Source organism: Panicum virgatum, chromosome 4K, assembly GCF_016808335.1.
Source record: "Panicum virgatum strain AP13 chromosome 4K, P.virgatum_v5, whole genome shotgun sequence".
Lineage (NCBI taxonomy): Eukaryota > Viridiplantae > Streptophyta > Magnoliopsida > Poales > Poaceae > Panicum > Panicum virgatum.
In genome coordinates this window covers 34,304,851-34,318,608 of record NC_053139.1, presented here as the reverse complement: position 1 = coordinate 34,318,608, position 13,758 = coordinate 34,304,851, and the positions used below count along the sequence as shown (strand labels likewise).

At 45.8% G+C, this 13,758-nt stretch overlaps 1 protein-coding gene across 2 annotated transcripts; it reads right to left on the bottom strand.

Annotated features, from left to right (window-relative positions):
• Positions 1 to 8,623: 8,623 nt before the first annotated feature.
• LOC120704843 (probable tRNA-splicing endonuclease subunit Sen2) lies at positions 8,624 to 13,188 on the bottom strand. Of its 2 annotated transcripts, XM_039989376.1 has the most exons (4): positions 12,949 to 13,188; positions 11,213 to 12,411; positions 10,794 to 10,955; positions 8,624 to 8,969 (listed from the first exon to the last, which is right to left on the bottom strand). In XM_039989376.1, exon 2 carries the CDS (start codon positions 12,406 to 12,408, stop codon positions 11,494 to 11,496), a length of 915 nt encoding a protein of 304 aa, XP_039845310.1. In that variant the 5' UTR covers positions 12,409 to 12,411; positions 12,949 to 13,188; the 3' UTR covers positions 8,624 to 8,969; positions 10,794 to 10,955; positions 11,213 to 11,493. The 2 variants fall into 2 exon arrangements, with proteins under 2 accessions (XP_039845310.1, XP_039845309.1); XM_039989375.1 differs by lacking the exon at positions 10,794 to 10,955.
• Positions 13,189 to 13,758: the final 570 nt, after the last annotated feature.

Genomic DNA, 13,758 nt, shown 5'->3' with positions numbered 1-13,758 from the left:
CCTGCTCAATTTGCTCACAGCAAAAGATATGTCGGGTCTCGTTGCGCTAGCTAAGTACATGAGTGAACCAATAATCTGCGAATATCTCAGTTGATCTTTGGCAATTTTCCTGTTCTTTCTCAACATCACACTAGGGTCATAAGGTGTTGGAGAAGGCTTGCTGTCGATATAGTCAAAACGGCTCAAGACCTTTTCCACATAATGGGATTGTGAAAGAGTAATCCCATTCTCAACCTTAATAAGCTTGATGTTAAGGATAACATCAGCTTCTTCTAGATCCTTCATATCAAAGCTCTTTGAAAGAAAGAACTTGACCTCATTGATCACATCAATGTTTGTGCCAAAGATCAGTATGTCGTCCACATACAAGCATAATATCACTCCTCCACCCCCACCATAGCGATAGTACACACATCTATCAGCCTCATTAATGACAAAGCCCGCAGAAGTTAAAATTCTTTCGAACTTCTCATGCCATTGCTTAGGTGCTTGTTTCAACCCATACAAAGACTTCAAAAGCTTACACACCTTGTTTTTTTGACCTTTCATTACAAATCCATCAGGCTGATCCATGTAGATCTCCTCATCCAACTCTCCATTTAGGAAAGCTGTCTTAACATCCATCTGATGAATGATAAGACCATATGAGGCAGCCAAGGTAATTAATGCTCAAATAGTGGTCAATCTAGCGACAGGTGAATAAGTATCAAAGAAGTCTTCGCCTTCCTTTTGTGTGTACCCTTTAGCAACAAGCCGAGCCTTGTACTTGTCAATAGTACCGTCAGGCTTAAGCTTCTTCTTGAATGTCCACTTACATCCTACTGGCTTGCAACCATAGGGTCGTTCAGTGAGCTCCCATGTTCCATTAGAAAGAATTGAGTCCATCTCACTTTGGATTGCTTCTTTCCAATCATCTGCATCTGAAGATGCATATGCCTCTGCAATGGACGTGGGAGTATTGTCCACAAAGTACACAGCGAAATCGTCACCAAAGGATTTTACAATCCTTTGTCTCTTGCTCCTTCTAGGAGCTTCGCTGTCATCCTTCTCTAGGACATGCTCATGTTCATCGGATTGTTCAGAAGACTCGATAGGTACTGCAGGTTGAGGAGTTATCTCTGTCGAAAATCTAGAATTGCTATGAATATCTTTCATAGGAAAAATATTCTCAAAAAATGTTGCATCACGAGATTCCATAATAGTATCAACATGCACATCTGGTATCTCAAATTTAACCACAAAGAATCTATAAGCAATGCTCCTCTGAGCATATCCTAGAAAGACACAATCCACTGTATTAGGTCCCAACTTGCGCTTCTTTGGAATAGGCACATTAACTTTCGCTAAACACCCCCACGTGCGTAGACAATAAAGTGATGATTTTCTCCCATTCCACATCTCATATGGAGTTTGATCTTGATTCTTGTTTGGAACTTTATTCAAGACATGACACGAAGTCAATACAGCCTCCCCCCCACCATGCCTCAGAAAGACTAGCTGTGTCTAACATGGAGTTAACCAAGTCAGTCACCGTGCGGTTTTTCCTCTCGGCAATCCCGTTTGATTCGGGAGAATAGGAAGGCGTCCTCTCATGAATAATTCCATGCTCCTCACAGAACTCATCAAATATTTTGGGAAAATACTCGCCACCATGATCTGACCTTAGACGCTTGATCTTTCTCTCTAGTTGATTCTCAACTTCAGCTTTATAGATTTTAAAGTAGTCTAACGGTTCATCCTTAGTTCACAACAAATAAACATAGCAAAATCTAGTCGCATTGTCAATTAACGTCATGAAGTATCTTTTCCCACCTTTTGTCAACACACCATTCATCTCACATAGATCAGAATGTATGAGTTCTAGAGGAGACAAGTGTCTCTCCTCAGAAGCCTTGTGAGGCTTCCGAGGTTGCTTTGATTGCACACAACTATGGCACTTAGAACCTTTAGCAATGGTGAATTTCGGAATTAAACACATGCTGGAAAGCCGAGACATCAAACCAAAATTAACATGACATAAATGTGAATGCCAAACACTCGCATCATCGCTAACGTTGCCACAAATATGGTTCACCGACTTATTACAAAATTCAGCAAGAGAAAAGCGGAACAAGCCTCCACAATCATAGCCTTTACCAACAAATTGTCCATGTTTCGACAGGACAAATTTATTGGACTCTAACACTACTTTAAACCCGTCCTTGCATAGGACTGACCCGCTGACCAGATTCTTGTTGATAGTGGGCACATGCTGCACGTTCCTCAGCTGCACGATCTTCCCTGAAGTAAACTTCAGATCTACCGTGCCAACACCATAAACAGAAGCATGTGAACCGTTCCCCATCAGCACGGAGAAGTCCTGGATGGTCTGGTAAGAAGAAAACATAGAGATGTCAGCACACACATGAACATTAGCACCCGTATCAAGCCAGCAACTCGTGGATTGAAAAACTGAAAGAACTGTAGGAAAATTACCGTACCCATCTCTAGTGTTGGTTATGGTCACCATGTTGACATCCTTGGACTCATTTGCTTTCTTGGCCCTGTGGTCTGCCCGATCTGGGCACTCCTTGGAGAAGTGTCCAAGCTTACCACATGCATAGCACTTTTCCAAAGTCTTGTTCTTCTTCTTCTTGAAGGTAGTGATCTTGTTAGGCTTGTTGTTCCCTTTGTTCTTGCCATGTGGGAACTTTTGGACCAGGTTGTTGCTGGACTGGCCTTGATCTCCTTTCCCAGGCACGTCCTTCTTCCGAGCCTTCTCCTCAACATCAAGAGTAGCTATCAGATTTTCAACTGATATCTCCTGTCTCTTGTGTTTCAGAGTTGTAGCGAAGTTCCTCCACTGGGAAGTCAACTTTGCAATAATGCATCCAGCCACAAACTTGTCAGGAATAGGACACTTAAGGAGATCAAGATCCTTGACAATGCACTGCACCTCATGCGCCTGTTCCACCACAGAACGGTTATTCACCATCCTGTAGTCATGGAAACTCTCCATGAGATACAGTTCATTGCCCGCATCTGTTGCATCATACTTAGCAACCAGAGCATCCCACAGCGTCTTCGCCTTTGTCTCATCAATGTACACATGGACTAATCCGTCTGAAAGATTGCTAATGATACATCCGACAAAGAGATTATTGGCCTCATCGTACTTCTTCTGCTCTTCAGCAGTAAGTACGCCCTCAGGCTTGCCAAGTCTCATGTCCTAGATGTGCATAGCAGTAAACCAGAGGCGAACCTTGGACTTCCAGATCTTAAAGTTCATGCCAGTAAACTTTTCTGGCCTCAGTGACTCAGTGAAACCAGCCATTGTTAAATCAACAGATTGCCTATAATAAGGTTTTTGGATTGTTGAAAAAATAGACAACTGTAAGTTTAAATTCCGAACTAGATTTATCATGACGAGAATTAAACCTAGCATGCATGACTCTAACATACTAGACAGTACGTATATCATAAACATGATCTCAGAAAACATGATTATGAAACAGATTTGATCACAAAATACGTACTATGTGGGAGCCACCGGGAAGACGAAAGGTGCAGACGAGACGAAGACGGTCCTTCGAACGGAGCGCAGCAACCGGCGTTGCAGACGACGGTACGCCGCAGCTCCTGACTTGGACGGAGGACGAGCCGTGGCGAAGAAGATGAGCAGTCGCGCTTAGCGCTTCCCAAAAACCTTATTCGCCCTCTCCCGGTGCAGGATCACAAGAGCGAGCGGTTCCGGAGACATGCTCTCCCGTTCGCCGGTGCACGCCGGCGCTCGGGATGGAGAAGACTACGATGGCGGCGCAGCAACGAGAGGAGGCAAAACCCTAACTCAGATTAGATCTTCTTATGAATTCCCAAACCTTGGGGACTCCATGTATAACGATCTATGGTGCACTTTTTCCATGAGGGAGGTGGTCTGTATTTAAAGGGAGAAAACCCCCTACACCCTCGTCCATTAGCAATACGGGACTAATAGATGGTGTACCTCCTCTTAGCGCCAACGGGCCTTTAAGATTTATTAGGATTATTTATATGGGCCAAGCTCATAAATCTAACAATAACACCTGGTCATGATGCGGCACCCGCTCTTATGTTGTTTGCCACCTCCTCTCCATCCATGCTGCTCTCACTGCCCTAGAGTTGTTCTTCTCGGCACATCTATAAGATCACTTACTCCTATATCTCAACTTGCAGCTTGTTTGCGTTGTTATAGTGTTACTGTAGCTTCTAGTACATAAGTTATTAGCAAGCTAAGTGAGCCCGAAAACTTATATCATTTTATTATCATGAGATCAAAGGCCAATGCTGGTACACAAAGAGTCCTCAAGTATTTCTGCGCGCAAGATGAATTTACCTAATATAATGGTGCTTCGCTATGTATACATGTTCTGAGACAGTTTTATGCAAGTCATGTATACAATGTCGGGCAAGAAGATGCAAAGTACGGTAACATTTTTGTCAGGCATAGAATAGAGTCTTACAGCAAAAGGAACCATATACTGTATTACCTTTGCCCTCTTTATTTTCATTTTTCTTTCTTCTTGTTCTGTCACTCTTGATGCCTTGACTTTATTACTTCACCTGAGCATTGACAAAATAATTGGGGATGTTGCTGGTGATTTGGGATGTTGCGGGTGGGTACGACCAGGGTGGGTGCAAAAAATAATTGGTTTTAGGCAGAAACATTCTTGAACTCACGATTTTTATAGGTCTACTCTTCCACCCGCCTTCCTCGATCCCTAGATCCCTATAGGTGGGTCCAACATGAGGGGTACGTTGGACCCGATATGGGTGAAAAACGTTTTGAAAAGTTTTCATTCTTACATAGATAATGAGATGGTTTGGTGCTGTATATGAGCCGATGACCATCCAGTCATCTCATTTAGGAAAAAAAGAAAAGCATTACAAAAGAAAAAGAAATGATCTAACTTATGGAAAGACTCATCTAACCTCCAAGTGCTTCGAGTCAGCAGCAGGCGAGCAGAGCAGCATCACTTCTCCGACCAAATCAGGAGGCCAACATTATTACAGGAGGGCATGACACAAAAACACATGAATAGGAGGCCAAATCTAACTGCTAGAGCATAGAACACTTTGATTTAGCTTCTGAATTCAGGCTGATCCAATGGATCCGCCGTAGTTCCCATCAGAAAAAAAATAGCTTCTGAATTCTTATACCTCTATCTAGTTGACCTATGGAACGAATAGGATGATCAAGGTAATCTCATATGTTCAGAAACCGTTTTGCTGTTTGCAATGCAAGTTGCATGGTCTTTTGTTAAAATATTAGTCAATTTTCTGACAGTTTAAATTAACTTTGAGATACATACGTTCAGAAATGTGCTTAAGCTTATGGACTGGAATGAAGCAAATACAAATACAGTAACCTGCAATCTAGTGTAGTTCGATTATGTTCATCATCGAAATAAAACCAAATTGGCATTTAGTCGGTCAGTACTCACTACTGAAGTCTGAAAATGCAGGCCCAGTGCCCACATTTGAAGCAATCCCATTAAGCAGAGTCTCATTCACTCGTCAAGCCTGGATAGATATCCATGTTTCCAAAGAGAATCGTAACAAAGAAGCAGAATGCACATAGATAACCGGTACTGCTCATATTCAGTCACGAAGCCAAGCTTAATCAGCGAAGAAACTCTCCTGCCGTACCTCGATGGATATGTTACTTCACTAACCCAGCCGTATCCGTATCCGATACTTCGATACTCCGATACTCTCCCTATACTACCACTATGTCGTTTTTCAAACTCACGTATCGACGTATCGCCGTACCGGTATCGCCGTACCCGTATCGCATATCAGTGACACATAGGTGCCGTGCAGTGCAGATCCTTGGTGACGAGCTCCTGAGGCGGCCTCTGCAGACTGTAGTCCTGCGCGCGCCAAACCCAACAGAGTCAGTAATCCAAGCGAACACTAAACCACCATGACAATGGAAACCTTCAGTGCCGTGCGTGCATATGGTCCGCGGGAAGCAGTAGTCCTTGGCGGCGCGGAGAAGCCACCATGCCGTGCGTGCTGGTGTCCTATGTGCTCGAGGCGTCCTCGACTCGGATTAGTAGTAGATCGAGAGCAGAGAAAAGACGGAAGGAAAGCGAATCCCCTCTCCCGCTCGGTTTCGGTTTCGAAGGCCGCGAGCGCGCACGAGTCACGGTCGGATTGGACTCGATTAACCGACCTCTCCCCCCCTTCAAATAGCGGGCGCCCTTGGTTCCTCCCCACCATGCCTAGCTGTGAACGTCTCCGATCTATCGTAGACAGAGAGAAAGCAGTAGAGCAAAGAGGAGGAGAAGATCGGCAGGCGCCGATGGCTCTGGATGCCAGCGCCATCTCGCTGCGCGAGGCGATGGAGAAGATGAGCGGGCTGCCGGACCTGCCGGGCGGCGCGCGGCGCGTCATCCTCGTCCGCGCCCTCCGCGTCCGGGACGCGCCGGATGGCGCGGATCGCCATGCGAAGCGCCACATGGCGGGGGCGGAACCTGAACGCCATCCGGCGGATGGTGGACGCCACCTAGACGCCTACGTGCTGCTGCGCATGCTGAGCCTCGCCGCGCTCCCCGCACGCGTGCAGAACCCCCACGACGCGCGCGGGCAATCTCGCCTGGATACTGCTGCGCATGCTGAGCCTCGCCGCGCTCCCCGCACGCGTGCAGAACCCCCACGACGCCGTGTAGCGAAAATGGCCTATTCCGATATATTATTTTGGCGATTGATGATACACACAACACTTGGACTAATATGATTATTAAGAGGATCATTCTTAGGCTTTAGGTTCAAGTGATGACAAAGAGAAGATAGGCAAAATTAGGCCCGAAGGGCCGCCCCTACGGAGTTCCGCTACCCGGTTAGCGGATGGGGGTCGAGGGGGAGCCGCCCCTCGCGGGTCTCAGGGCAGCGCCCTGAAAGCTCTTCGGTCGGTAGCACCGGAAGAACCGACGCATGAGCATCGGTGTATCCGATGGTTGTCGGAAGAACCGACGCCATGGTATTTTGGTGCAGAAGGGAATTGAAGTCATGTCAGTTTATAGTCACCGGATGAACCGATGACTCAAAAAGGGGCATCGGTGCATTGGGCATACTGTGTTCCAGAGACGATGCAAGTCGCGCAAGAGCTAAGTCTTCAGCACCGGTTGAACCGGTGATGCATCGGTGCATGCCATCGGTGTAATGACGTCAGCAGTCAGGAGTTCAACGGCTACTTCGGGTTGTGAGTGACTGGATGAACCGACGCTACCCCTGCCAGAGGCATCGGTTCATCCGATGATACACAGATTTTCTGCTGACCGTTGGAGCAACGGCTACAAGACTTGGTGGCCTATATATATGCCTCACCCCGGCTATTTGAAGCTTGCTGGAGTTGTTGGACATTCCACACACACCCAAGAACATCTCCAAGCCACACAAAAACATCAAGATCATATCATTAACCCTTAGCACACTTTGAGAGTGTTGTGTAAAGGATTATCTCTTAGTGAGTGATATCACAAGACTTCGAGCCTTTGTGCTGTGGTTCATTAGCGAACCAAAACAAGAGCTTGGTGTGCCGGCACCTTGGAGCGTGGAGCTCGTCGGCAACGTCATCGACCCTCCGACTTGGTGTGGAGCGGCGACGACATCTTTGTGCGGGGGACGTGGAGACCCCATCCTTTGTGGAGAAGCTCCTTAATGGAACCCGGGGCCAAGGTGACCGTGATTGTGTTCACGGAAGAGACTTGGTGGCCGAGTAGCAATACTCTTAGTGAGTGCTACAACAACATGAATATAGGTGTGCTTTTGTGGCTAACCGAACCACTGGATAAACACCCGCGTCAAGAGTTTGCTATCTCATATCCCGCTCATTAAGCTTCCGCATTTCATACTAGCAATTTGTGTGCCTTTACTTTCATAGAATAGTTTCTTGATAGGAAAGGCTATAGGTTGCTAAACTCTTTTGGGATAGGGGTTTCACACTAGAACTATCTAGTTGCACATCTAAATAGCATGTTTTAGTTTAAGTTTTGTGCAAATTAGTTGGAGCCATAAGTCTAAGTTTTTATTATTATCTAATTCACCTCCTCTCCCTCTTAGTCTAGAGCACACGATCACTTATACGCCGCGGGCAATCTCGCCTGGATACGCGACTGCGAGGAGCAGCCAGGTGGGCGGCAGCTTCCGGGTCGGCCTAGCAGCTCCGGCGGTGCGCCGACCAGGTGGGCGGCAGCTTCCGGGTCGGCCTAGCAGCTCCGGCGGTGCGCCGACCAGGTGGGCGGCAGCTTCCAGGCCGAGGCCGACCCCTCTGCGACGACATGTTGCATCACGTCAACGCGTCGGCTCATCAGCCCTTGAGCTGGATCGTGAGAGACGCTAAGGCGCTGTTGAAGCGGGTTACCAGGCTCCGCGAGTGGACACACACCCTCAGCGAGGCGGCCGACCCGGTGAACCAGAAGCAGGACGACAACTAGTAGCACCGCCGCCCTCGCCGAGATCTTGTTTGGTTTTATTGATCTTTGCAGTACCCAACCTGGAAGTAGTAGCTCTGCTGTATGAGGATCTGGTTTGAAATTTGAGTAAAATTTTCCCTCCAGAGTTACAAACTCACTGGCAGAATTTACGTGAACCATAAGTCATATGCGATGCAAACTTCACTGACATGTATGCTAATATTGTTCAATCAGTTCTCGTAAAGAAAATGCTGTTAGAGAAACCAATAGACAGGTTGCTCACTGCAAAACAACAATGCTGGGTGTTCAGTGCTCAGAGCTTCTCTGTTGTTCCGACGAACTAATGTAGGCCTACAAAGGCAGTAGGATGGTGGGGAGAAAGGCTCAAAGATGATTCTTGGAGGCAGGGATGTGCTTGGTGGAGGAACATGGATGGGGTGCACTAAGAATGGCAGGCTCGCGTTCCTGACCAATGTGCTTGAGCCAGATGCCATGCCCGACGCACGAACTAGGGGAGACCTGCCCCTCCGGTACCTGCAGGTATATAGCAAAACATATCAAAAGCTTCATCTAGATCATTCAAGTTGATTGAAGTATTTATCCAGCAGCCGAGTCAATGTAGGTGGTGCTGAGAAAGATATATCCATTTCGAGTGCAATCCAAGTTTGGTGTTTGCCACTATATTCTTATCACCATCGTACCTTAGCAGCTGATTCAGTCACTATCTGACTATTCATTTCTACTGACAGTGATTGGCGTAGACAGTAGACACTGCACAGCTGATACCCCATTCACAATAGAAACTACAACTTTACCTTTGAAAACACTTTGGCATAACATTTTCCCTCAAGAACAAGCATATTGCAGTCTGTACTGTGCAGACCAACAAGAGCCTACTTGAGGTTGCAACTGAAGTGGCAGAAGAAGCTGATGAATACAATGGCTTCAACCTCATACTAGCAGATCTAACCACAAATATTATGGTCTATGTGTCAAACTGGCCTAAGGGGCAACCTGCGACAATTCAACTCGTATCGACAGGACTCCATGTGCTGTCCAATGCAAGGCTAGATAGCCCTTGGCAGAACATAAGCAGAGCTAATTCATGTTCAAGTTCAACTGACAATTTGTAGATAGATAAAACACTAAGAATGGCTTGCAAATAAAAATGTCATAGAATGTTCTTTTTGATATAGCTGGTAGGATATATTGGTACACAACTAGAAACACTGAAAGAATAAAGTGTCATTCTAATGATTTCGTTCTTAGCTGCACTAAAACTATCACAAAGCAAACATTGAGCTGGGAGAAAAGTGCGAGAAAGCTACAGCTGAACCATCTAAAGTACCTCCCTAGTCATAAGCAACAATGCATTTAACTCAGTTTATAGCATAGCATGCGCAAGAAGTAAGATAAGATGATAATGCATTATTGCAAGCTACTCTGTTGCTCAGGACCATTCATCGTACCAAGATTGTGATTGTTGTTCATGAAGACAGTGTGTTGGTACCTAAAGTTTTTTTTTCTTTTCATTGTTGTGTATGCACTTGTAGGCAATTCGCCTTGGTAAAAACTTCAGGGAACTTCTTATGAAGCATGGTGATGATGAGGTTGAAGTGAAGGATATAGTTGAGAGGCTAATGACTGACACCACAAAGGCTAACAAAGATAGACTGCCAAACACTGGTTGTGAATTGTGATCCCAACTGGGAGCATGGTCTGAGTTCCATTTTCATCGAGGTGAAAACTGACCAAGTACAACAACAACAACAACAACATAGCCTTTTTTCCCAAGCAAGTTGGGGTAGGCTAGAGATGAAACCCGAAAGAAATAAGTTCAAAGTTCAGGCACATTGATAGCTAGTCTCCAAGCGCTCCTATCCAAAGCTATCTCTTTAGAGATATTCCAATCCTTAAGGTCTCTCTTAACCGACTCATCCCACGTCAGTTTAGGTCTACCTCTACCCCTCTTTACATTATCGACCCGCTCAAGAACCCCATTACGCACCGGCGCCTCAGGAGGCCTTCGTTGGACATGTCTGAAAACTGACAAAGTTTTTTTTTTCCTCTACCAAGTAAGAGGAAAAAAACTTTGAAATGATTCCAGTTACAATTACATTCAGCGTTAAACTAGTTGAAAAACTATATCATTTGGCCACTCATAAATATTTGTAGTCATAAGCGTACACTAATACTTCAGAAATGAACTTATGAAAATTCTTTCACCAAATTCTGTTGGTGAAGGGGCTCTACGGGACATGAAGCACAGCAGCTTTATCAGTGAGCTATGATGGCTAAGCTAGCTTGTAAGAGAAGTACCTCGACAGCGGTATATGGAAGGATCACACAGTGAATTACCAGATAGAGTAGGCATCATACACAAAAAAGCTGGGAGCCTCAAATAAATAGAGATGAAGCAGATGCAATTGTGAATGTCAGTCTTTCCCTAGTCACCTTCTTGACTATATAAATCCCCAAAATGATGCCAATTAAACTATATACTGTAAGCAGATTTGTCATCTGAACGAAAAAAAAGATGCCAATCAAAAGGTTGATTTTATATTAAAAGAAATTACAGACTTCATGTCGGATCAATTTTCTTGGTCATGTTTATTTAGCAAGCTATTGTATGTTGAGTTCTGTTGTACTAAAGGTTAATTTGCAACATAACTCAATTGTAAGATACTATATAAGGTACTGAAAATATAGAACACTTCAACTACATTACAAAAAAACTATGCACATATGCATTGTGAAATGCATCTGGTGTGGCGTACCTCATTTTTTCAACATGCTCCAGTGGTGTCGGTGATGCAGATAGAAGTTTTCTATGCCACCAGAGTGCATAAATGTCATAGCAGTCTTGAAGGCCTAATACGCTTACCCAGAAATAATAATACACATATTATGCAATCTGCAGTGAAGTGCAGTCAGACGATGATATTAGCCTGGATATCTAGAAACCTCAAGGAGGATCACAAAGTACGATCATAGGATTCAATAGGGCAGAAAATTCCCGTTTACCAACATGAGTATACAGAAATATTAAGCTCTTCAGTCAAAGTTTGAGTTTGTAGACAAGTAAGCTAGAAAGAACTGTAAAGCCTAGTACTACACCCCAATAGCTAAATAATAAACCAACCCTTGTATCCTCTTGTTCTTCCCTAATTGCTTTTTCTCTGCACTGTTTTTGTCTTTGCTCATCCCTGTTGGCTTCTTCTCTGCGCGGTTTGTCTTGTTGCTCACGCCACTGCTGCGGTATCCATCTGTTGATCATCCTCTCATGAACAATCAGCTGTTCCAAACAATCAGACGATCTCAGCTCACAGTTCTGGGTGCTAATGGTCAGAAAAAGTAATGTCTTGGCCACACTTCCAGAAGCCCGAAGTGCGCAGAGTAGATCAGGCCACACCTTCATGCGGCCACATCGAGCACCAAACATTTTTCCTTCTGGAACTACGATTACTGCAAACTCTGAGTGAACAAGTGCTGGATGGTGACGGTAAGCTACAAAATCTGCACCGTACTGCAATCCTGACCTTACAACCCAATTTTTCAACCTAAGGTGTTCGTACGCCTTGTACATCTCCGGGAACGGCTCTGAGGTGGAGGTCAAGAGATCCCACAGCTCCCCTTCACCCATCTGCTTCTTGTTCTCCGCTTCAACTGTGATGCACCTGAGGGCATGGCAAAGGAAGAACATCTCCTCGGGGCCCAGGTGGAACCATTGCTTCTCATCTCCTGAATTTTGCACAGCCCGGCCAAAGGCTGCACGGTTCAGAAGCGCGGCTTGGTGTGCTCCAACAGCAAGAACCGCGTCTTTGCCATCCCCTGATAAAATGGCCACAGGTTTTGAGTCTCTCAAAGAAGCTTGGAGCTCGGCAACTATCATTGACATGGGATTGGCTGCTGCGAGCGCCGCGAAGTCCTTGCCATCCTTGCCCCTCTTCCATCTGGGACCTGGCAAATCCATAAGCTGACGACACAGCATGAGAGTTGGGTTGGTGGCAACGATTTAAGGGCAGGCAATAGTGAGAGGGGGGACGATATTGGCAACTCAAATCAAATCAAGATCTCGCACAGGTGGCAACAAAAACCAAGCTAACGATGTAGTACTACTTGAGTGCGAAATTCAATTGGGGAAATCTATCTCGCACTGGAATCAGTTGACCAATCCAAGCATGTGATGTGAGAGGGGGGAGGGGGTACAACTGGAGGCCGGAGGAGCGGAGGTCTGCAGACTTTAGACTTACGCTGTGCCTCTGCCTACGCGCGGAGCTGCACCCGGCTAGTCCGCCGGCAACGGCGATGGCCACGGCAGGGGCGGGCACAGGATTTGGGGTATGTGTATTCAAAGTTTTTGTGGCTAATAAAAAAACTCTAGCATGAATTCACTATCAATTTAATTTATCACGAACATTTTGCTCAATGCGTTACTAACCAATTTACCACGAATTCAGAAGTATTCAGCAATTGCGAGAACAAATTCACAAAATATGGAAAGATTTCTTACCTTTGTTGTACCGCGGCCTCCTGCAGTGCCGCCGCCCGCCGCCCTGCGCTGAGCCCTGGGCCACCGTGCCTGCACTAGGCCGCTGGCCTGCGTGCCGCTCTCGTCGGTGGCTTGTCGCCGTCCGCCTTGCGCCCACGGCGGGCTGGGGTCCGCCGGCGCCCGGCGACCTAGGATTCCTGGGCGGCTGCTAGGACTCGTGCTTGGCCGTTTGGGAGGATTGGGGGAGGCGGTGAGGCTAGCTGTGTGGGCCGTCGGGTTGGGGAAGAGCAGGCCGTTGTTGCCGTTGGGCCTTTTCTTCATTTTCGGCCTTGAAAATCTAACTAGTCAAGGAATTACAGTCCAAATCTGATTAGATCATCTCCAAGAATTCTCTATTTCTCTTCTCCATCCTTATTTTTTGAAAAAATCAAAAAAACACTCTCCAATAGTTTTCAATCTTAATTTTCTATCTCCTAATAATTCGTAAATTGGGCTCCCTTGTACGTAAAAATACGCACCCCTCGTGGCTCCCGATCGCACCCCCCCGACGTTTCTCGCCGAATTTTTCTTGTGGGGCCACAAACTTCTCATTTTTAGAAGTAAAAATAGAAAACTATTGGAGATTGACTTTTTTTTTGTCTCTCCATACCTATTTTGGGAGTTGGCAAACAACAAAATTTAGGGTATATTTTTTTAGAAACTCTTGGAGATGCTCTTATGCGAGGTATGTATGTTATAGGAAATCTGACATTTTTTGTATAATTTAATGCATGCTCTAATGACTTCATTAATCCGACCCACATACAATAGCCAAGACTCTGTCTTTTGGCA

Excerpts from the sequence above, each read along its gene's own strand:
- LOC120704843 (XM_039989376.1), bottom strand. The coding sequence starts at position 12,408 with ATGGATTTGCCAGGTCCCAGATGGAAGAGGGGCAAGGATGGCAAGGAC.